The sequence below is a fragment of the Dendrobates tinctorius genome, unplaced genomic scaffold (assembly GCF_039654945.1).
Source record: "Dendrobates tinctorius isolate UK_male_01 unplaced genomic scaffold, ASM3965494v1 ptg000005l, whole genome shotgun sequence".
NCBI lineage: Eukaryota > Metazoa > Chordata > Amphibia > Anura > Dendrobatidae > Dendrobates > Dendrobates tinctorius.
Genome location: NW_027361673.1, coordinates 11,330,625 through 11,352,798, shown reverse-complemented (window position 1 = coordinate 11,352,798; position 22,174 = coordinate 11,330,625). Strand labels below are relative to the sequence as shown.

At 42.5% G+C, this 22,174-nt stretch overlaps 1 protein-coding gene across 1 annotated transcript in view; it reads right to left on the bottom strand.

The window, feature by feature from the left end:
* Positions 1–251: 251 nt before the first annotated feature.
* Positions 252–22,174, bottom strand: part of UBE2E1 (ubiquitin conjugating enzyme E2 E1) — a 52,998-nt gene continuing 31,075 nt past the window's right edge. Inside the window, exons 3-5 of the mRNA XM_073568297.1 lie at positions 14,807–14,939; positions 2,927–3,074; positions 252–971 (exon numbers count right to left, since the gene is read on the bottom strand). Coding sequence (XP_073424398.1) covers positions 874–971; positions 2,927–3,074; positions 14,807–14,939 — 379 coding nt within the window. The 3' untranslated portion in view covers positions 252–873. The remainder of the gene's footprint in view (positions 972–2,926; positions 3,075–14,806; positions 14,940–22,174) is intronic.

Here is a 22,174-nt window from a genome sequence, read left to right as displayed (position 1 = left end):
AATGTAGCACTACGATTTCTGGGTTGAGTGACACGTGGTCCTGTAGCCCCAGCCTTATTGCAGATAAATAATGGCAATATCGGAGCCAGTCGCAGGTTCAGGCTACCAGTGCGGATCTCCTACCTGTGGATTCTGGTCCAGGAAGACCAAAGTGGTAAAAGAAAGCAACAAATCTTGTTCATCTGATTACTGTGTTACTGACAAAGACAGATTTATCAGATCTTTGTGAATGAACATACACACGGTTCTCGTTATTTTTCCACTTTTATTAGCACAGTAACAAATGCAGACGTCTTCAGCCTACAACATATAACCAATCCACGGAGTAATTCTTATTCACTTTTACATTTAAACAGCTTAAGGTATTTCACTACAGATTCCGTTAAAGTCTCTCGGCCGAGTTTACCGATATACAAAAAGGAAGAAAATGATAGAAAGTGTAAAGTGTTTCCAGAAGCTCCAATTCCCTGGTGGTGGAGACGTGGTCATGTTACACACTCGCTGCAGCTCACCTCTCATACACAAATTACTCATTCAATCCCTCAGCAAAACGTAACGCAGACATTTACCGTATAAGCAGGGTAACTGTACAAAATTAAATTGCTTAGATCGCTTACATGAACGCAGAACAAAAATAAGGGGGAAACAACTTTTCCGTTCTTGGTAATCCTCACAAAGTAACATCTCGCACTCGTGCGGTGACGCACTACAGTCGATTACTGCAGAAACATACCTTAAGTTACAATAACAAAATTCTCTGGAAATAAAAGACTGAATAAAATCTGTTATAGAAATAACCTATTCTTTGCAGACTCCCACCCTCCATTGCCCAATGAACAAGCAGCTCTCGCCGTCACGGACGTGACGGGGCGTCTATGTAGCGTATCTCTTGGTCCACTGTCTGGCCATTCGGTCATGCTCGGCTCTGTTGGTCATGTACTGAGTGGCGATACTTCCAACAAGAGGATCAGCTGCAAAAGAGGAGCGTATATACATTACAGGTGCAGGATGCGCTCACCTAAAATCACTGCGAAATGTGACTGTATGCCCTGGATGTCCTAGACATTAACCCCTTAATGACTGCATGCAAGGTGTGGTTTCTTATGGAGTTTGAATTAAAGTCTCACTCCTAGGTCAGATTTGCACATCCAGATTTTTTATTTTTATAATACAAGAAGAAAAAAAAGTAATACAAAACTAACGATTTTGAAACTTTTTCTTTTTTAATCCAATTTTTATCAGTTTTTGATCCTTGTATCCACTTTTCACAATCAGTGAGGTATCAGTTTCTCTCTTATGCTTTCAAAAAAAGAAAAATAAGGCTTTTCAGTTTCTCCTACTCATTAGACACTGACAAGTGGAAAACACATGGATAGTAAATTGGGACAAAATTGGACCTGTCCCAGTGAAACAATCATGTGAATGGTGCCTAAGGAATTACTGGATGGAGTATTGTGCAGCCTCAGTGGGATATTGGATACATTAGGAGCGCTTTCTTCATTAAGCGCCACGTACAACAGAGCAGCTCCAGTACAACTGCCTGTATCCATCTTGTTGATCACATTATTGATAGGACATTTCTCATTTAACAGCTGCTGGGTCTCAAAGTGATCATCCAATGTAATTTAAAAAAAATGTCAAATGTGTAGTAAACCTAGCTGGTCCCATTCTCTTAAAGTGCACGTCACCAGGTTTGGCCGATACGAGTTACGGCCATCACCTTTCAGGGCTCATCTATAGCATTCTATAATGCTGCATATAAGCCCCTGATCTGATCTGCAAGAGAAGAAAAATTACTTTTATTATACTCACCTGTCGGCGGTTTGGTCCGAGGGGTGTCGCTGGTCTTGGTCCGGCGCCTCCCATCTTCTTACAATCGCCGTCCTGCTTGCTTCATGTGGATGACGAGTCCCCAAGTCATCCACCCAGGCTCCCTGGCATCGTGCTCCTGCGCAGGTGTACTTCTCTGCTCTGACTAGGACAGAAAAAAGTACTGCAGTGCGCAGGTGACGGTACTCTCATCTTTCCCAGCACCTGTGCACTGCACTACCTTGCTCTGCCCTCACCAGGACAGAGAAGTATGCCTGCGCAGGAGCGGGATGCCGGGGAGTCTGTGTGGATGATGTATTGATGCGTCATCCACATGAAGCAAGCAGGACGGTGATCATAAGACGATGGGAGGCGCCGGACCAAGACCTACGAACCCCTCGGACCGAACCGCCCCGCAGATGAGTATAATAAAAGTTATTTTTCTTCTCTTCCAGGTCGGGTTGGGGGCAGATACAGAGCATTCTATAATGCTGTCTATAAGCCGTGAAAGGTGATGATCATATGGGCCAAAACTGGTGACAGGTTCCCTTTAACTGATCTGTGCCTGTTCAGCCGTTCTGAAGCTCTGTTTGCATCGTCCACAGAAGGCTGCCGTGGTCCATGGCTCATCTATGGATAGCATTCTTAGAAGTAACAGACATGACCTGACCAGCGGCGTGCACCTTTGTGGCCACACCAGAACTCACTCCACTCAGGAACTGGAGTCAGATTTCTGGCGCAGGGAATGCCACAAGAGCTGGGGGAAACACCAAAACCGTTAAATTTTCAAAGCTTTTATGTCAGAATTCAGGAGTGAAAACTTTGAGGAATCTTTCCCATAGCGTCTAAACAAACGCAACGTTGAGTATAAGTAAGGGCCCTGTAAGATGCCTGTGATAAGTCTGATGTCGGGCCGCACATTTCCTAACCCGAGCGTGACATAGAAATATGTGAAGCTGTCACGCTCAGGTCAGTAGATGTGTGGCCAGGCCATGCCTTACGATCTGTCATCGGACAGATTAACATGGACATCTGACAGAGCCCTAAAACATAATCTAGGCTGTATAAGAATTGTTTTCTTGTGTGTAGCCCCGATCTTTGCTCAGAAGATACTTACCAGGATTGCAGTCTGTGAGCAGAGAGCAGATGGAGAGGAGAACTTTAGAAATGGTTAGTGCTGGGCTCCAGTTGTCTTTTAAGATATCAAGGCAGATGACGCCTTGGCTGTTAATGTTACAGTGGTAGATTCTTGTCCGAAACGTCACCTAGAAAAAAATATATACATAGAAATTTAGATAGAGTTTTAGTAGGAATACAAGAATGATTTAGGAAAAATACAAGTTCCCAAGATAAACTGCAACTCACAACCCAGTATTTAATATTAGTATATATGGGATTAGTCAGCCTTCTAGGGGGAGAAAAGCTGCTTTTGCTTTAGTCTAGTGACCTCTTGTGGTAAAGCTTAATAATTGCAGGTGTTATCTTCACTTTTTGCCCTTTTAGGCTATGTGCACACGCTGCGGATTCACCTGCAGGTTTTTCCGCGCGGATCCGCAGGTAAAACCGCAGGTAAAGTGACCTGCGGTTTTCCTGCGGATTAGCCCTGCGGTTTCATACCTCTACTATGCTAAAGGTATGAACCCGCTGCGGACTCCGCACAAAGAATTGACATGCTGCGGTTTGTAAACCGCGCTGAAAAAAACGCACCGTCAGCACAGCGGATTTGAAATGCCATAGGCTAACATGGTACTGTACCATGTCTGCGGAACTGCTGCGTTTCCGCAGGGCCAAAAACGCTCCGGAAACGCAGCAGAATCCGCAACGCGTGCATATAGCCTTAGCTGTAAGAATTAAATTTCAAAATTCAAACGCACAATTGTTTAAATATAAAAAAACTGTAGAAATGTGAATTTATTATGTATAAGATTTTTTTTTTAAAAAAATATGGGTTTCTTTAATAAATAGTTTTATAGTTAGGGATCTTTGGAAAGTAGGTTCAAATGAGCAATTAATACTGCAATTGTCATTGCATTGTTTTATTTTTAAGATGTTCAGTGTGCAGAAAAAAATGACATTGCCCATATTCTGTGGTCCAGTACAATTGCAATAAAGTAAAAAAAAAAAAAAAAAAAAATCTTTTTGTCACCAAATTCTGAGACCCGTAACTTATTTTTAATGTTTCCACTGAATTTTTTGCTGCTTTTCTTGCTGTGTTTTTTAGGATTCCAAAGTTTAGCCTCGCTTCCACCATGCAAGAATGAACAATGCAAGGTCTTAGGGCACCAATGCAAAACATGTGTGACACCATAAAACATTTTTGGAAAAAAAAAACAAAACAGCAATTTGATAACATTTTTAGAGGAAACATTTTTTATGTCTGAAAAAATAGTGACTATTCTGAACAAAAAAAGTTCATGGAAAAAAAACAATTACTGTACAATTGAGTTGGTCAGGCATTGTTTACTTTCACACATTGCTTGACCAACTCACTGGCACTGGCCAATGTGTGAAAGTAAACAATGCATGACCAACTCACTGGCCCTGACCATTATTTACTTTTACATATTGGTCAGGGCCATTGAGTTGGTCAGGCATTGTTTACTTTCACGCATTGGTCAGGGCCACTGAGTTGGTCAAGCCTTGTTTCCTTTACATATTGGTCAGGGCCATTGAGTTGGTCAAGCATTGTTTCCTTTACATATTGGTCAGGGCCATTGAGTTGGTCAAGCATTGTTTCCTTTACATATTGGTCAGGGCCATTCAGTTGGTCAAGCATTGTTTCCTTTACATATTGGTCAGGGCCATTGAGTTGGTCAAGCATTGTTTCCTTTACATATTGGTCAGGGCCATGGAGTTGGTCAGGAATTGTTTGCTTACTTAACACATATCACTAAACTGTAATAATCATAGCTGCCATAATAAATGGATTTAACATCTTTCTGTACCTTTTTTTTTTTCACTAAAAACAGCAAAAACTGATTGCAACTTTTTTTGCACTTAGTGATTGTTTTCTTTGAGTGACAAAACTCTGCAAAAACGCTGAAAGAAGTGACATGCTGCAGTTTGTTTTTTTTAAAAAAAAGCAGCAGTTTTCCAATGCAGCCAGGGAAAAAAAAACAATGTATGTGTGCATGAGAGTTCTGAAATCTCATAACTTTTGCTGTAAAGAGCAGCTTTTAATTTTCATAAAAAAAAACGCAAAAAAAAAACAACAGCAAAAACGCAACGTGTGAACCTAGCCTTAGTGTACAAATGTTGTGGAATTATCGTTAACATCTGAATTATGATTTTGCTGCAGATTTGGCCACAGATTTCAGGCATTGTTTTGCAGAATTAAAACCTTTTTGTAGACTGAAAAGTAACAGGATTTTCTTATGCAATTCCTGAATGAACTTCGGTGTGGAGATTTTCTCTGTTTGCAGTCATTCAGTAAAAACAAATCTAAATCACATGATTATGAAACCTTAAAGGTTTCAACCGAACAACAGTAAGCAGAGAGGTTGATAACAAACAGGAATTGATACAAAAAGTTAAACAAGAAATATTATTTCAAGAATCAGAACTAAAACTAAAAAACATCCCTTTAAAAGGGAACCTGTCAGCTGTTTTGGCCGCTATAAAATGCGGCCACCACCTTTCAGGGCTTATATATAGGATTCTATAATGCTGCGCAGAAATGTGATGCCGGGAGAGAGGAAGCAAGCAGGAGGGCGGCATCGCAAGAAGAGGGGAGGCGCTGGACCTGGACGTTGGACACCTGTCAGACCGGACCGCCCCCCCCCCCCCCCCCCCCCCCCGGGTGACTATAATAAAACTTATTTTTCTTATCTTGCAGGTCGCAGGTCGGATCGGGGGCTTATCTACAGCATTATAGATTGCTGTAGATAAGCCCTGAAAGGTGATGGCCGCATCTTATAGCGGCCAAAACAGGTGTCAGGTACACTTTATCTGAATAAATAGATTGCTCAGCAGAAAAAATGAATTAAAATGTTTTTCACTCCCTTCTTCCCAGAGCCGTAACTTTTTTCGGCTCTGCTACATACAGGCGATGATCACATCACCTCTATGTAGCAGAATTACAGACTTGCTATGAGTGTCGACCACCGGGTGGCGCTCATAGCAATCCAGCACCAACAACCATAGAGGTGTCAAGGAGAACTCTAGTTGTTATGCCGACACACCAGTGACCCGCGATCACATGTCGCTGGTCATGGTGAGCGTATTTCCAGCCCGATGGCTGGAAGTGCTTGTTAAATGCTGCTGTCAGAGTTTGACAGTGGCATTTAACTAGTTAGTAGCCGCTGGTAGATCGCTATTCCGCCCGTGGCTATTGCAGGCACATATCAGCTGTTCAAAACCGCTGACATGTCCCGGCTTTGAGGAGCCCACATCAAAGCGGGGAATACTGACATCGGCGTAATAGTACGTCCGATGGAAGTAAGGGGATAAAAGAGCAACAGGCACTTGGGGGGGGGCGCTGAAATCCTGCTGACAGATTACTTTTAATGACGAGCGTCTTTAGTAGTTATTAGAGCACCTTTGGCTGTTATGACCTGTGACAAATGTGATGCATGACCAGGCACTAGCTTCTCGCACAATTTTAGGGAATCTTATAGTGCATTCCTATAGGGAAATGGCCTACAGTTCCTGAATAGTCTGCAATCACCTTCTAAATATCCCATCAAAGATTTTCTATGGATTTCAAGTGAAGCACCTGTTTTCTGAAACCAAGCCTTGGTCTACTTTGCATGCTTGGGATCATTTCCTATTGAAAGGTCCAATGTCATCTAAGCAATAGATTTCTCACAGAAGGCATGCTGACTTGTCCTAGGACTTCTTGATATTTGGTTGAATCAGTCTTGTCTTCTACACACTGCCAGGTTTCCAGTATCAGTGGAAGAAGAGCAGCCTCAGAGCATCACCAAGGCACCGTCATGCTTCACTGTATGTAGGATGTACTTTACAGAATATGTTTCCAGACATCCTGCTGATCCATAGGCCTGAAAAATTTGAGTTTAGTTTAATCGCTCCACAGTGCAGAATCCCAAAACTTCTGTGACTCATTCATAAGGTTTTGAGCATATTGTAGCCGACTTTTCTAGTGATCTTGATTCAATAGCGTATGTTTGGGCTTGGAGACCTTTTGGTGTTCAGAATGTACCTTAATGTGCCATCTGAATACTCCCGTGTCTGTTGGCACTAAATCTTGCTGCAATTCTTTTGAAGTCATTCAAGGGTTTTTGACCACCTGCCTCATCAAGAATTTGATGGGAGGTGGTGATCTTTTCATCTTTCTCTTGCGTCCATGTAGTGTAGCCAGTGTTCCTTTTATTTTGGAACTTTGGGAATACTCAATGCATTTGCTATCTTTTTGTATCAGTTTCCTTTTTTTGTGCCAGGCAATGATCTCTTCTCCTAACTTTTTAGACCAATCTCCTGACCACCCAAGAATATTAGTGAACTGGAGTTATGGCCCATGAAGTATAGGCAAAGATTACGCAGAAGCCGGTATCTGGCCATGAATCACATGTGCAGCAGGTCATAACAGCCAAAGGTGCTCTACGAAGTACTAAAAATATCCTCTTAATTCAGCTGCACCCTTTTTTCCATCATTAAAAGAAAAAAAAAATTGAAATAAATCTGCATAAACAGGAATATGCAGTGTCAGAGATGGAAGCTGGTTTTTTTGCTTGCAGCAAAAATCCAATAACTTGTAAATGTGCTGTGAAATGCTTCACTAGTCAGTATATTTATACAAGGAGATCGCTCTCTGCGGTGGGAAGGATGGGATTGTTTCATATTACAGTGTATTATGTGGATAATGAACCTGCACTTAGATGCAATTTGCTACTATTCAGGCAATTTAACAAAAGACAACAGCCCCACATCTCCTGCCATGGCATCGCAGAATGGGCCAATATCACCCAATCATTCCTCCAGCGCAGGAGGAATATGGAGTTAACCCCTTACTCAGACAACTTTTATATTCATGCCCTTGTACTACTGATATGTTCTCTGTGTGTGATATTAGATCGGCAGATCACCGGCAGCCCAGTCCTGTAACATGGCATAGATAGAGCATGGCCTTTGCTTTATTCCACATCTTTAGGGATAGATTTTTTTCCCCTTGAATCTCATTAGATGCTTTATAAGTTAGGAAAGTCAACATTTTACATGAAACTTGGAATTTCAGGGGACCTCCTGTAACTAAAATCCCACTTATCCTTGCCATTCAGTAAAAGTCAACAAATTTAATGAAAAACAAATTTATGACACCCTATAAATAATGGATGCTGTACCAATACCTATGCAGAGAGCGCTCACTAGGGGCGGCTACAACAAGCCAAAATTGTATCACTTGACGGAACCCTTCAACTTTGTACTGATAGGAGAGACTACATATTTCACGCGTATAGCCACCCTATCCAGTGCCCTACGTGTGCCTCCCCCTGCTTCCACTGCTCTCCGCTTACCTTATGTTTCCATGATGGCCACTACGGAGGTAAGGAAAGTGCAATGACAAGTGTGACTCATGTCTCCACAGCATAGGAAAGTCATGGAGGTCTGGTATAGACTCCCCACCGCACTTCTCTTATCACTGCAGCTCTCATCTTGGTAGAATGGTGAAGAAAACGCTGAACCGGAGGCAGCAGCAGGCAAATGGAGAGCACTGGGTAGGGTTACTATATATGAGGAATGAAGGCACTTATTAGTCCCATGGTGGATGCTGATTTTAAGGCCTCGCTCACATCTGCGTTAAAAAAAAAAACAAAAAACTCGATGTTGATCCAGAAAAGTAGGGCAAATGTCATGCGATTACAATGCAATTTTTCTCAGCTAGCATCCGTATGACATGTGTATGACATGCGTATACAATGCGGTTTTTAACATCATATTTTACAAACTGTAATTCTCTTCATAATTTACAGCAAGTTACAAACTAATAAATCAATCTTGCATACAGATGTAGACAGATCTATAGAATAGATATGTAGAATAATTAGGGTAGATGTTCTGTAGATATTTAATGTCACAAGCCTCCTACATAAAATAAACTAGTACCCTTTAGTGTCTTTCATGTGGTACTAAAGGGTGTTTAGCGTTATTTAACCTATTAAATAAGAATAATAAAAAAAAATGATGTGGGATCCCCCACTATTTTGACAACCAGCCAAGGTAAAGCAGACAGCTGCGGACATATACTATCAGGCTGGGAAGGTCCCTGGGTATTTTGCATTTCCCAACCTGCAGCCACCCCAGAATTGGCGCATTCACTAGATGTGCCATTTCTGGCACTTTGCCCCAGCGTGGTGGCAACTGGGGTAATGGTTTATGGGGTTGATGTCAGCGGACATTACAAAGCTGACTTCAACCCCATAAATTATTACCCTGATTGTCACCGCACCAGTCGAATCAGGAAAAGCTGGGGCAAAGTGCCAAAACTGGCACATCTAATGGATGTGCCAATTCTGGGGAGGCTGCGAGTTGGTGTTTTTAGGTTGGGAGGGCCCAACAGCGAGGGACCGTCTCAGCTTCACAAAATAAGCCCCCAGCTGTCTGATTTACCTTGCCTAATTATCAAAATGGCGACCCCGTGTAATTTTTTTTCTAAATTATTTATTTAGTAGGTTAAATAAAGCTAAAGCTAAGTAACCTTTAGTGCCACTTGAGAAGCACTAAAGGATGCTAGTTTATTATATGTAGGGGCTTGTGAAAATATATATCTATTCTATCCATCATCTACCTACTGTGTGTATGTACCTACAGTGAAGGAAATAATTATTTGATCCCTTGCCTGATTTTGTAAGTTTGTCCACTGACAAAGACATGAACAGTCTATAATTTTAAGGGTAGGTTAATTTTAACATTGAGAGATAGAATATCAAAAATAAAATCCAGAAAATCGCATTGAATAAATGATATAAAATTTATTTGCATTCTGCAGTGGGAAATAAGTATTTGATCCCTCTGACGACCAAGACTTAATACTTGGTGGCAAAACCCTTGTTGGCAAGCACAGCAGCCAGAGGTTTTTTGTAGTTGATGAGGTTTGCGTACATGTCAGAAGGAATTTTGGTCCACTCCTCTTTGCATATCATCCCTAAATCATTAAGATTTTAATGCTGTCACTTGGCAACTCGAAGCTTCAACTCCCACCATAAGTTTGCATTGGGACTAAGGTCTGGAGACTGGCTAGGCCATTCCATGACCTTAATGTGCTTCTTTTCGAGCCACTCCTTTGTTGACTTGGCTGTATGTTTTAGGTCATTGTCTTGCTGGAAGACTCAGCCACGACCCATTTTTAATGTCCTGGAGGAGGGAAGGAGGTTGTCACTCAGGATTTTATGGTACATGGCTCCAACCATTCTCCCATCAATGCGGAAACACCCCCAAAACATAATGTTTCCACCTCCATGCTTGAAAGTGGGGACGGTGTTCTTTGGATCATAGGCAGCATTTCTCTTCCTCCAAACATGGCGAGTTGAGTTAATGCCAAAGAGCTCAATTTTTGTCTCATCTGACCACAGCACCTTCTCCCAATCACTCCCAGAATCATCCAGATGTTCATTAGCAAACTTCAGACAGGCCTGCACATGTGCCTTCTTGAGCAGGGGGACCTTGCTGGCACTGCAGGAGTAAAAACCTTTACGGCATAATGTGCTACCAATGGTTTTCTTGGTGACTGTGATCCCAGCTGCCATTAACAAGATCCCCCTATGTAGTTTTAGGGTGATCTCTCATTGTTATCATGACCAAGGATAGCCCACGAGGTGAGATTATGCATGGTGCCCCAGATCGATGTGGATTGACAGACATTTTGTATTTCTTCCATTTTCTTACTATTGCACCAACAGTTGTCTCCTTCTCACCCAGTGTCTTACTTATGGTTTTGTAGCCCATTCCAGCTTTGTGCAGGTCTATGATCTTGTCCCTGACATCTTTGTAAAACTCTTTGATCTTGCCCATGTTGTAGTTGTTAGAGTCTGACTGATTAACTGAGTCTGTGGACAGGAGTCTTTTATAAAGTCGACAATGTAAGACAGCTGTCTTTAATGCAAGCAACAAATTGATTAGCAGCGTCTAACTGGTCTGTAGGAGCCAGAACTCTTAATAGTTGGTGGGGGATTAAAAAAGGCAAAAAAGGAGTGGCTCAAAAAGAAGCACATTAAGGTCATGGAATGGCCTAGCCAGTCTCCAGACCTTAGTCCCAATGCAAACTTATGGTGGGAGTTGAAGCTTCGAGTTGCCAAGTGACAGCATTAAAATCTTAATGATTTAGGGATGATATGCAAAGAGGTGTGGACCAAAATTCCTTCTGACATGTACGCAAACCTCATCAACTACAAAAAACCTCTGGCTGCTGTGCTTGCCAACAAGGGTTTTGCCACCAAGTATTAAGTCTTGGTCGTCAGAGGGATCAAATACTTATTTCCCACTGCAGAATGCAAATAAATTTTATATCATTTATTCAATGTGATTTTCTGGATTTTATTTTTGATATTCTATCTCTCAATGTTAAAATTAACCTACCCTTAAAATGATAGATTGTTCATGTCTTTGTCAGTGGGCAACCGTACAAAATCAGCAAATAATTATTTCCTTCACTGTATCTATTATATTCTGAGGGTTCTGGCTGTGAATTTCTGTACTTGGCTGATGAAGTTTGCTGGTTCCTTTGAGATATGTGCAAGAAAAAAAACAACAAAGGCATGGTACATGTGCAGTCTGTTTTTTTTCTTGCACCCACTGACTTGCATTGCCACTTGCAGCATGCGATTTTTTTTTTTTTCTCATCCAGATTCCACCTGAGGAAAAAAATTGCAGATCAGCACTGACTCACTTAATAACTTTGGTACAAGTGCTATTCAATTTTTTTTAATCAGATTGCGCTCATCCGATTTATACGCTGATGTGAACGAGGCCTAACTCAATGACTGTGTAAAAGAAGATGGATTGGCTGATTAGGGATTACTAATGTAATTCAGTAGCTTTTGACAATGATTTTACAATTAAGGCAACATTCACACAAAGTTTTATGGTGTAAGAAAAACTGTGCCATAAAGCCCAGGTTGACACTTGAATTTCTGCCACGATTTGCAGTTGGAAGTGCTGTGGATCCATGTGTGCATCGTTCTGCTGATTTGAAGCTTTGGATTGGGTAAAAAATAAAAACCACCACCACAATAAAAACTCATGGGATTACTATGTTTCCACCGCCTGATTTTCTGTCGAGGTCTGTTCCCCCGGCCTCCTGCAGTGAGGTCTCGTCCTATGTGACCACTGCAGGCAGTGATTGGCTAGGGTGGTCACATGAGATAACACAACAAAGAACAGAAGAGGATTCCAGAGGAAGAGAATACAGCGGCACACCCGGCATAGGGTCCTGTGACGTTTCAATCATTGAGGAATATTTCCCTCTCCATCCAGAGCACCCAGAATCAATACTGTTACATCTTATGTCTTAGGAACAGTTATACATAACATACGGTACATCATTGCTTGCAATTGATATGGAAATACATTCACTAGCATTTTTTTTGGATCTGGATGTTTAAAGTCTGAATAAAACACCTGAGGCTAAAACCAAGTTATCCAACTGCGGTTTAGCACAATGTTGGGCATACTGACGTCTGGAAAAGCAGTGGTCAGATCCTTCCGAAACGCGACCAACGATTCCCACTGGTGTTCTGCTGCCCGGTGCCTAGAGGAGACTTGATTATGTGTAATGAGATGGAGGTATCAGAAGAGGCCAGGGTGGCCAGAGCCCGGCAGAGGACCAGGCCAGGAAGTCATGGAAGCACCAAGAAAAGAGCATTTTTTGTGCTTGATTACTTAATTTTAAACTTTGCAAAGTGCATTGTTTATTCTAAAGGAGTTGTTGACTTTGCTGTGGATTCAAGGGTCACTTACACCAAAATCCACAATAGATTGAGACCCTTGCAGATTTTACCTTACCTGTTGAACACAATGGGGAAAAATACAGTGGGTTCGGAAAGTATTCAGACCCCTTGAAATTTTTCACTCTTTGTTTCATTGCAGCCATTTGGTAAATTCAAAAAAAGTTCATTTTTTTCTCATTAATGTACACTCTGCACCCCATCTTGACTGAAATAAACCAGAAGTGTAGAAATTTTTGTAAATTTATTAAAAAAGAAAAACTGAAATATCACATGGTCATAAGTATTCAGACCCTTTACTCAGTATGGAGTAGAAGCACCCTTTTGAGCTAGTACAGCCATGAGTCGTCTTTGGAATGATGCAACAAGTTTTTCACACCTGGATTTGGGGATCCTCTGCCATTCCTCCTTGCAGATCCTCTCCAGTTCCGTCAGGTTGGATGGTGAACAGCTATTTTCAGGTCTCTCCAGAGATGCTCAATTGGGTTTAGATCAGGGCTCTATCTGGGCCAGTCAAGAATGGTCACAGAGTTGTTCTGAAGCCACGCCTTTGTTATTTTAGCTGTGTGCTTAGGGTCATTGTCTTGTTGGAAGGTGAACCTTTCTGCCAAGTCTGAGGTCCAGAGCACTCTGGAACAGGTTTTCATCCAGGATATCTCTGTACTTGGCCGCATTCATGTTCTCTTCAATTGCAACCAGTCGTCCTGTCCCTGCAGCTGAAAAACATCCCCATAGCATGATGCTGCCACCACCAAGTTTCACTGTTGGGATTGTATTGGGCAGGTGATGAGCAGTGCCTGGTTTTCGACACACATACCACTTACAACTTTTTGATGATAATTCTATCTTCGTCTCATCAGACCAGAGAAACTTATTTCTCATAGTCTGGGAGTCCTTCATGTGTTTTTTAGCAAACTCTATGCAGGCTTTCATATGCCTGGCACTGAGGAGAGGCTTCCGTCGGGCCATTTTGCCATAAAGGCCAGACTGGTGGAGGGCTGCAGTGATAGTTGACTTTGTGGAACTTTCTCCCATCTCCATCTGTGGAGCTCAGCCACAGTGATCTTGGGATCTTCTTTACCTCTTTCACCAAGGCTCTTCTCCCATGATTGCTCAGTTTAGCTGGAGGGCCAGGTCTAGGAAGACTTCTGGTGGTCCCAAACTTCTTCCATTTAAGGATTATGGAGGCCACTGTGCTCTTAAGGAACCTTGAGTACTGCCGAAGTCCTTTTGTAACCTTGGCCAGATCTCTGCCTTTCCACAATTCTGTCTCTGAGCTCCTTGGCCAGTTCCTTTGACCTCATGATTCTCATTTGGTCTGAGATGCACTGTGAGCTCTTATATAGACAGGTGTGTGCCTTTACAAATTAAGTCCTATCAGTTTAATTAAACACAGCTGGGCTCCAATGAAGGAGCAGAACCATCTCAAGGAGGATCATAAGGAAATGGACAGCATGTGACTTAAATATGAGTGCCTGAGCAAAGGGTCTAAATACTTATGACTATGTGATATTTCAGTTTTTCTTTTTTAATACATTTGCAAAATTATTTCTGCATTTCTGGTTTATTTCAGTCAAGATGAGATGCAGAGTTTACATTAAAGAGAAAAAAATGAACTTTTTTGAATTTACCAAATGGCTGGAATGAAACAAGGAGTGAAAAATTTAAAAGGGGTCTGAATACTCTCTGTACCCACTGTACACTAAATAAATCAACATGGTGCTGATTACAAGTTGTTTTTTTTCTAAATGGAGGACGTTTGGTACTCTTGGCATATGCTGCAGATTTTCCATCCAAAAAATCCTGCAGCATTTCTGCCCAGTGTGGACATAATCTAATAGTGTGAACCACTGCCTAAGGGAACGTCACAAGGGAATACTTTGATCAGTATTTTGCATCAATATTTGCAATAAAAACACAAGAGTGGAACAGAAACCGAGAGAAACATGATGGAAAGGTTTGTACTTCTACTAGGTTTTTGACATTTCTAATGTGTATGGACAAACATTAGACAAATAACACAACTTACTCACACTTAGGATGCCAGTATAGTACTAGAGGTTACGCAGACACTATATATTTGGCAATAACTAACATACCTTTGGGGGTTTAAAGGGGTATTCAGGAGTAAATGTGATGTCAAGGAAAAATACACCCCCTTCATAGACGGAGCCGGGAGGACCCAGGATAGTAGATCTCCATTCATAGATATTGTCTCCTTTTGGACCAGCACTGATAGGGAAAAAAGAATATTATATGTAAATATTAGGATCTACATAATCTTGTAGATTCATTTTTATTAATTAAAGCTTCTAAGTACAATATACATAATTGTGAATTATTTTTTATCAGTTGGTATTCTGTCTGGTTGGAGGATCTTCTCTCACATCAGGGCCTGTGTCCCATTCCTATATTATAATGCAGCGCCCTTTTCATATCACAGAGGAAACAAAAATAGAAAGCATATTGTATTATATAATCAACATATACTCTATGAATGAACATGCTGAAATCATGACATATATATGGGGTGATAACTTATTAAAAAGGTCTAGTCCGCTGAAAGCAAGTCATTAGCAATCCACACGATAGGTGATAACTTCTTGCTCGGTGGGGTTCCGACCGCTGGGACCTGTAACGATTGTCAGAATAGGGCACTTATATCTCCATTAGGGCGCTGTCAAATATATATCTGATGGCGCCCTAATCATATATCATATCGCAATGCTCAGACTGGCCAGCGGATCTCCTGACCCAAGCGTGGCGGCATGTATTTCTATGCATCTGTCACGCTCGGTTCAGGAAAGCAGTCATCCGTGTTATACAGTCGTCTGAAGATGTGATGGCCATGTTAAAGTCGCGCTCAGTTCATTCTCTATGGGGCTGCTGATCGTTGGCCTTAGCTTTTTCCCAACAGCCCCATAGAGAATGAATGGCGTGACGGTCGGGCGTCCAACCTGCTGCTCCATTTTTCAATGGGGGATGAAAACGCCGATCGGTGAAGGTCTAGTAGGATTAGATACCTGTCGATCATGATAAAGAGGTTTTCCAGTGAAAACCCTTAAGTAAGCCCTGGTAACTCTGCCACATTGTACACAGGCTGTGGTCACCGTAATCACTCTCTGTCCAAATACATAAGTAGATAATAAATCTTCACGTTTCGAGACATATGGAAACACATGAAGGCACAGAAAACATCCACGCTGCCATTTGATAATGGATATGGTATTTTTTTTTTACTCCCTTATATAGCGCCATTAATTCCACAGCACTATACAGGCATCCTCGTCACGGTCCCCATTTGGGCTCACAATCTAAATTCCCTATCTGGGTCTTTGGAGTGTGGGAGGAAACCCACGCCAACAAGGAGCGGACCATGCAAACTCCTTGCAGATGTTGTCCTTGGTGGAATTTGTACCCAGGACCCCAGCACTGCAAAACAACAGTGCTAACCACTGAGCCACTTCTTCTAAGTATGCCAGGGAAATCTCAAGTCTGCCACAAACTTAAAACCCAAGACTTGCAGTAATGATTCAATTCAGGCAATGCTGCACCGAAGATTAAATTTAAATAGAGATATAGGAGAATGAACACAGAATATGTAAGAAAAATCCAACAGGAAACCAATGGCCCATAGAAAGTGCTACCTATAAGTACAAGCAAAGGAAACATTCATTATCTGTACTTAAAGGGGTATTCCTGTATTACATTGTTGGCTCAGTGAGTGTCAAAGCTAAAATCATACATCTTTGCAAATACACTTACGGTATGTTCCAAAAAAAAGGTATCACTTTTTCTCATTCCTGTTCTCACTCTTGGCTTACCTTACTTACTATTCACGTCCTCCAGCAGTTCTTTGGTGGCTGAACATGTGCAGCTCCCTCTCCCTATTTTCTAATTCACTCACTGTCTCTTTCTAGCAGATATATCACACATGCGCTTTCCGTTTCTTCAGCTCAGGGCCAACACATGCAGAGAGGAGTTCAGTTCTGCATTGTATTCGCGCTTCCTTGCAATCTGTAAGCACCGCGTCACTGAATCACAAATGCAGTGAGGCAGGTGCTAAAGATCCGCTAGGGAAATTTGTGAGCGCGGCATCGGTTATCAATTGGCAGCAGAAAAATACGGGCAGAGAGTTATCTTCTGCCATATAATAAATAATAATAATCTTTATTTTTATATAGCGCTAACAAATTCCGCAGCGCTTTACATTTTGCACGCAACATCACTGTCCCCGATGGGGCTCACAATCTAAATTCCCTATTAGTATGTCTTTAGAATGTGGGAGGAAACCGGAGTGCCCGAAGGAAACCCACGCAAACACGGGGAGAACATACAAACTCCTTGCAGATGTTGTCCTTTGTGGGATATGCATCAACAGAGCAGGATTTGCAGTTTCACATCACTGATCAGAAAACAGCAGGCCTCAAACAAAGCTCAGCCCTACTTGAGTTACTTCTGCAATGCTCCACTGTGCAAGCAGTGCTGAACAGAGTGTAGGACTGTTGATCTCTGCAGGAAACCAGCTAACAGATCAATGATGTAAAAATACACAAAATAGGCTAATTTGGATGGCAGAAGATAAAATTGGGCTGACAGACTACTGACCAGGACCATACAATGCACAGAAGAACAGGGCTAATTCTAAGCACAGAATACACTCTGGCTCCGATTCATTAACACTGGCATTATGTATGATGGGCATGCAGAAATAATATGCACTGGATTCAGCAAAAGGCGCATGCTACTTAGTGAATTTGGTGCATCGTATCAGCCGTGTGCATCTCGCTAGAAATGTTACTCCGGTCAGAAACTGAAGTAATGCCACCACTTTTGATGAATTTGTTGGGAGGGCATTTCATATGTACCCCCACTTTGGCAGAGCTGATGGAAAGTGGTGTGAAAATGGCAAAAATGTTGTGACTTTTCAAAGTATTTTACACTAAGAGAGGCTGCACTACGCATGCTCGAAAAAGAGAACAGGAATAACAGCCAGACAGATCCAACAGCAACAGGAGGGTCAAATAGCCCGTGGGGGCATCTTTGGGGGATGGTGAGTTACATTAGCACAAATGAATACCCATCTGTACATTATTATTTGATGTCATTCTGATTTTCAGAATAACCCTCTAAGGACAAGATCTCACGTAGCAGTCAAATTAAGGCATAAATCGTGTAGATTTTCGGTTAATTTTGGGAAGAAAAAAAACACTGCAAAAATGTGATTTGTTTGCGCTGAGTGAATTTGCCCTTAATATTCGACTTTGTGTGGGGATTCAGAAAAAAAATAAGGCTTCAAAAGGCAATAAAGCTATATTACATAATTAAGCCTTACTGCATGGTGCTGTATCAGTATGGCGGAAAAACTATAGAATTCCTGTAGACTTCCGCCTCATCAGCAGAACCCTTGTGGTGATGGTGGGTTGTTATGACAGTAAAGCCCCAGTCTCACATAGCGAGATCGCCAGCAAGATCGCTAATGCGTCACCGATTTTGTGATGCAACAGCGATCTCGCCTGTGATCTTGCTACATGTGACACACAGCAGCGATCGGCCCCCCTGCTGGATATCGCTGATTGTGCAGGAATGTACTGGGCCATTTTTTCGTCGTCAGCGTCCCGCTGACCAGCATTCATCTCTGTGTTTGATCGCTGGATCATTAGTGCGTCACTGAAGAGATCAGCCTGTTTGGCAGCTTACTAGCGATCAGTTAGCGACGCACCAGCGATCCCTACCAGGTTGTATCATTGTCGGGATCACTGGTGCGTCGCTAAATGAAACAGGACCCTTATTGGCCTAACAATAGCCCCCAGGTCTGCCGTGTGCAGAAACTTGCGACATGGCCTAAAAGTACAATACAGAAGTATCCTATCCAGCAGGAAATCAGATGTCAATTCCACTTGACAATCAGCTTTATCTCCAAATTCCCTCAAACAAAAACATTTGCTTTGAGTGTTAAGGCTCCTTTACATTTAGCGATGCACCAGCGATCCCAACAACGATACAACCCGGTCAGGATCGCTGGTGCATCGCTAAAAGGTCGCTAGTGAGCTGCCACACAGGAAGATCTCACAGCGATGCAGCAGCGATCTAGCGGTCGCTACTTACCTTTCAGACGCGGCGATCCTGACGTCCTCCCGTCCGCGTCCACGCGTCGCTTGTCGGCGCCAGCAGGAAGCACCCGACGAGAAATGGAGCTGCGCGAACAGCGATAACCAGCGGGGGAGGCGGTCGGAGGTATCACACATAGCGATATCGCTAGCAATATCGCTGCTGCGTCACCAAATCGGTGATGCTTTAGCCATATTGTTAGCGATATCGCTATGTGTAAAACCCCCTTTACAATTCACACTGCTTGATCCTTCTCTCCCAGATATGGGAGTCTGGCAGTACCAACTGACTGTACAAACACAGCACAGACGCTCAGTGCACCATTGGCATGGCCAAACAGCACAGAGCACCTTTCCACCTACTTCGTGCTCTAAGATCTATTCAGTTTGTACTGCAAAATCTGGTAACAGAACTGATTTATATTCTTATGTTAAATATATTAAACTTTTTCAAAAGGAAAAGGAAAAAAAAAAATGTTTTCTTGGTATGAAATTTTTGACCCTAAGAAGTGGCATCGATAAAGCCAAAGATCAGGGCACTACACCTGCGGTGGCCAGGAGCTCTGGATCTACACTTTGAAATGTATTGGTGTCAACATGAGCCCAATATGTGTGGATCCTGTGGCAACAATGATATTATTGCATTGTGCTGCCTGCACCGGCGCTTTGTATGCTGGGGACAAAAGGACTTGTTCACTTAGATTAGGCGAGTCTAAACTTTTTTTTAACTTTTTTGCAGTGGTGGCAGTATTACTGTTGAAGAGAGCATGGTTGTTTATTAAAAGAGAACCTGCATGCTGATACATGCTGCCCAGTCCATAGGAGATGCTGGCTGCATGATTAAAGCCATATACATTTAACTATGAAATTTTGGGGTGTTTCAGAGAAAAACATAGTTTAATAGCCGCCAGGGACCGAGCTGCACCGGTGACTAGGTGGGTTCCTGGCGGCTCCTTCCCGCCTGCGACTGACACAGCTCTCCTTGTGTGCATGTATAGGGAGAGATCTGTCACTTCAGGGCAACAGACATGGAGAAGTTGCCGGGATCCGCCACTCCGACTAGTCACCGCTGCGCCTCTGTCCCCGGATGCTATTAAATTACGTTTTTTCCTGAAATGCTGCAGCGTTTAAGAGTTAAAACATATACGGCTGAAATTGGGCAGCGCGAGGATGGGGCAGAATATATCCGCTGTCAGGTTCTCTTTAAGAGGTCAATAATATTTTTTAAAAGGGGCCCTGGGGGGATTGTTTGTTATAAGAAAGCACTCAGGTATTAATACTGGGTTAGGGGGGCACAATACTTGTCTTGCCTCTGGGTACTGAAAACCCATAATTGCCACTGTTGGACTCAAATTCTGAAATAACCTTTGAAAAAACTAACCTTTAGAAATTAGAGGCACAAATTAGGCCGTGCCTTGACGTACTCTACTGTACATATTTAATGGGTACCTGGCACATTGCACACGCAGTCCAATCTGTGGTTGGAAACAGGAGAGACTAAACAGGAAAACACCTTGACAGTGAACTAGAGGTGGACAGCATACTACAACTTAAGTTCAGGGAAGGTGAGGATGGACAAGCTGTCTAATATATTTGATAGGCCTGGGAAGCAAAACTGCAGGACACAGGTTTAGATTCCTGCAGAGCCGGGTGGAGACAGCAGGAAGATGCAGCAGTGATGGGAGTGCTGCAAGAGGCAACTCAATAACACGGCCCAACATGGGGAGGAGCAGAGAGGTTAACGCAGTGAGCAGAGTGGTGCTGAGAAGGTGTGCGATTCCAGTGGGCGGTCTTGCATACACAATTATACAGTGGAGACCGTCAATCACTGAACTGGACAGCTAACTTGGCTTTATTCCCTAGGCATTGCTTATATTGTGCTATTATATTCCGCAGTGCTTTACATACATTAACATCACTGTCTCCATTGGGGCTCACAATCTAAATTTCCGATCTATGTCTTTGGAGTGTGAGAGCAAACCGGAGAACCTGGAGGAAACCCACACGAACAAGGGAAGAACATACAAACTCTTTGCAGATGTTGTCCTTGGTGGGATTTTTACCCAGGACTCCAGTCGTGCAAAGCAACAGTGCTAACCACTGAGCCACCATGCCGCCCCTATGACTCATGCATAAAAGCACCAGGGATTTCAATGAATAAAATGCAAGTATTACTGAATCTGTTCCCAAAAAATGTATATCAATCTGATCAGCTCCTCCTACATCATAACATCCTTCCTTTCTTATACACCATAACATCCTGCCTGCAGATCAGATATAATTTTCAACATAAGAGGTTCCCTTTAAAGAAGCACTTCAGATATTGCTGCTGTTGTAGAAATCCATATTGTGCACAGCTGGAATCACAATGGTCATCTACCTACTGAAAATCTAAAATGAATTCAATCTAAATCAGAGAACAGCAAAAATCGACCTATCCTGGGAAGTGAAGGGTGAAATTATTACCTAGGAGCGGGTACATGCTGTGGACGGCAGCGCTCTGCACAATTTGCACATCCCATCAATATCTGTTGCCATAATCAAATGTAAATGTGATCATGACAGGAATATTGATTAAGAGCTGGTAAAATGACCGCCTTCACAAATAACGGAAATGGCTTGGTACGGTAATTATTTTTAGAATGGTGTTGAGGCGAGAGAACATGGCGACTGCGAGGATATACTGGCTGTTAATTAGCTGTTGATCTTCACACAATTGCCTTTTGTGCCTTCAGTCTGGCACTCAAGTTGGCAATAACAATGACAGGAAATCTAGTAATGACAGTACAGCAGGAGTCCCTGGGGCAAAGGCCAGTAACACAAGGCATGAACGCAGGGATGCATCCAAGTAACGCCGGAATTCCACACCGAACCTCGGAACAAGCTGAGCCGCATGCAAGAGTTCAAGGCTGAGCTGGGGAAATCGACAGGCACCACACTCTTTTTGGATTTTTTGCAGTACACGACTCAATAAAAGACTCACGAGAAAGTGAAACAAATTAATAGATAATAAATTCATTTATAACCCAACCACATAACAGCTCAGGGGATAGCATGTGCTTCTTTACAGCTAAACCCCCCCCCCCCCCCCCACATGCACAGCACCATACAGTTGTGTGAAAAAGTATTTGCCCCCTTCCTGATTTCCTATACTTTTGCATGTTTGTCACACTTAAATGATTCAGATCACCAAATAAATTTAAATATTAGACAAAGATAACACATGTAATCACAAAATGCAGCTTTTAACCCCTTAACGATTGCTGATACGTCTTTTAACGGCGACAGTAAAGGGCACTTATTCCTCAGCGCCGCTGAGAAATAAGGGTATAGCGCCCCCCAGCGTCGAAAAATCTC